Source organism: Sardina pilchardus, chromosome 2, assembly GCF_963854185.1.
Source record: "Sardina pilchardus chromosome 2, fSarPil1.1, whole genome shotgun sequence".
Taxonomy (NCBI): Eukaryota; Metazoa; Chordata; class Actinopteri; order Clupeiformes; family Clupeidae; genus Sardina; species Sardina pilchardus.
Genome location: NC_084995.1, coordinates 18,762,738 through 18,765,237, shown reverse-complemented (window position 1 = coordinate 18,765,237; position 2,500 = coordinate 18,762,738). Strand labels below are relative to the sequence as shown.

The 2,500-nt window shown below is 42.7% G+C and overlaps 1 protein-coding gene across 1 annotated transcript in view; it reads left to right on the top strand.

Annotated features, from left to right (window-relative positions):
- Positions 1-22, top strand: part of fgfbp1b (fibroblast growth factor binding protein 1b) — a 663-nt gene extending 641 nt beyond the window's left edge. The window contains exon 1 of the mRNA XM_062551423.1: positions 1-22. This exon is cut by the window's left edge and continues 641 nt beyond it. Within this exon, the coding sequence (XP_062407407.1) occupies positions 1-22 (22 nt within the window).
- The last annotated feature ends 2,478 nt before the right edge of the window (positions 23-2,500 follow it).

The following is a 2,500-nucleotide window of genomic DNA, read 5'->3' as shown; positions in this document are numbered from 1 at the left end:
TGTACAGAGTGGGGACTGCTAGTGTTTTCACTGTCTGTCTGTCTGTGTGTGTGTGTGTGTGTGTGTGTGTGTGTGTGTGTGTGTGTGTGTGTGTGTGTGTGTGTGTGTGTGTGAGAGAGAGAGAGAGAGAGAGAGAGAGAGAGAAAGAGCGCGAGAGAGGAAGGTTTTTCAATGCATAAATGTCGAAAAGGCTGATGTTTCCGAAATTTGCACCCATAACACTGCAATATGCTGAAAAGCTTATTTTTTTCACTTGTTCTTAATATTGTTGACTTATTTGTTTTCAATATCAGTATATTATAGAAAAGTAAGACATCAATAGCACAACTATAACCAAACACATGTCAAATGCTGTATGCTGATTTTGCTTCCACACCACTGTATTTATGTTGTACAAATACATATAAATAAATATATAAATACAAATATCATTAGTGTTTGTCTTTTGATGCGCATGTTTCAATTCCCATACAGTGGGAAGGGTTTTTTTGTTTAAAGGTTTTTCGTTGTGTGCCCCGGGGTAGGCTTAGGTGTTCTTAGCTTATTGTTGGCTAGCTGTAATGCAGATTCAAGACCTACTTTTTTATAAATCCTACCACTGATTGTTAGTAGAGTGGGTCCTTCCTATGTTACCCTTGAGACAAGCAAAGCACACTCATTGGCAGGGATAGGAATATACAAATGAGTCTTACCAGACCTGCACGGCAGATGAATGGAGAAAAGATAAGCATTTATTCTGTGTGTGTTTGTGTTTGTGTGTGTGTGTGTGTGTGTGTGTGTCTGTGTGTGTGTGTGTGTGTGTGTGTGTGTGTGTGTGTGTGTGTGTGTGTGTGTGTTTGTGTTTGTGTGTACTTCATGTGTACAGTAGGCAGGCATTGTGAGTGGCTATACGCTCCTTAATGCGATACAGTGTGGATTTCCCCCTCAAAAGCCATGCTTGCATTTCCTAACTACAATCTAAAGAGATCAAAGGGCCAGAGTCATGAGAATGGGATAACCCCTGCTACTTCCTGAGTCTACATTGCCATACAATCCCCATGCCAATGAAAAAAAGCTCTTTTATTAACACTTTAGGCCCACTTTTGTTGATATTTGTTTCTTCATAACTGTTTTTGTATTGGTATGTGTGTACTGTGTGCATGTTTATGTAATTTAATGTGAATGTTTATGTATGGGAGTGTCTATGAGTATTACTCTCTCTGTAAGTATGAAAAAGAGAGGAAGAGAGAGAGAGAGAGAGAGAGAGAGAGAGAATAAGAGAATGCACCGTACTGGACGGATCAGCTTTAGTCCAAGTATGTAAAAAAAAAACCTCAGTGGTCAGGTCCGGTGACCTGGTCGCCACAGGTGTGCATCAAACCCGACCCCTCCCACCAGCGTACTTTCCCTCATGGAATCTTGTCGGCGGTGCCAGACTTCCAGGTCTGGGTAATGACTGACAGGTCAGGCCTTGGCCCTCTGCTCTCTCATTTGGCTGGAGGTGATGCTCTCGCTGTCCCCTTCACATCTGGGTGTGTGCATTTGCATCCGTGGCAGGGCCTCCAGTGCCTGCCCAGATGGGACGTGTCTTCAGCCTGTAATTCCAGGCTTTCCACAAGAGCAGAGACAGCTGGTCCACAGGGCCGGCCTATACGTTGGAATGCTCGTCTCTTCCCTTCTCTCTCTCTCTCTCTCTCTCTCTCTCTTGGCAGCGAATGTATAGAGTATAATGACACGGTGATGTGTTTCTGTGCGATGCATTAATGTGAGAAAATACACACACACACTCACACACACACACACACACACACACACACACACACACACACACACACACACACACACACACACACACACACACACACTCACACAGATTGAAAACGTCGCTCAGGGTAATTTTACTCTGGATGTGGAGGTTTAGGGCTGGAAGTGAACTACTTTTCCCAGACATTCACTAAAAGTGTGTGTGCAGAGACCATCCAGCGGTCCGGAGGTTTTATTTAAACATTTTTGTGTCATGGGACGAAAGGTATGTAACATCTAAATAATTTACAAAATGAATGATGCTGCCAAAATGAGACTCAATCTTGTGTGCATTTGTGATTGGATGCATGCATGTTGCCTAACGCAGTGTGCTCCAAACATGGAAGACATATGGCTGATCACCTAAACATCTCACAAGACTGTATAAACACTCTTCCACCTTGGCGAATAAATGGATCCTCCAGACCACACAGTCCACTTTCCATATGTTCTCCAAGACGAAACAACACTAGCCTACACTAAATCAGCCTCCTATACTCCTCGACCCCTGTACCAACGAAATGCTCAAATTGGAGTTTTTTAAGGTGTTCTATTTTAAGATGATAAATGTCTTTCTTTTTAAGTTCATTTATTTTTTCAAGTAGTTCCTGATAGCATCCATATACAGTATATGAGAGCGAGTTGACTTCATATTGACATTTTTGTGACCCTTTCTGGCTGAGTAATTCCCAGAGAGAGTATCGAGCTCTTTGAAGCC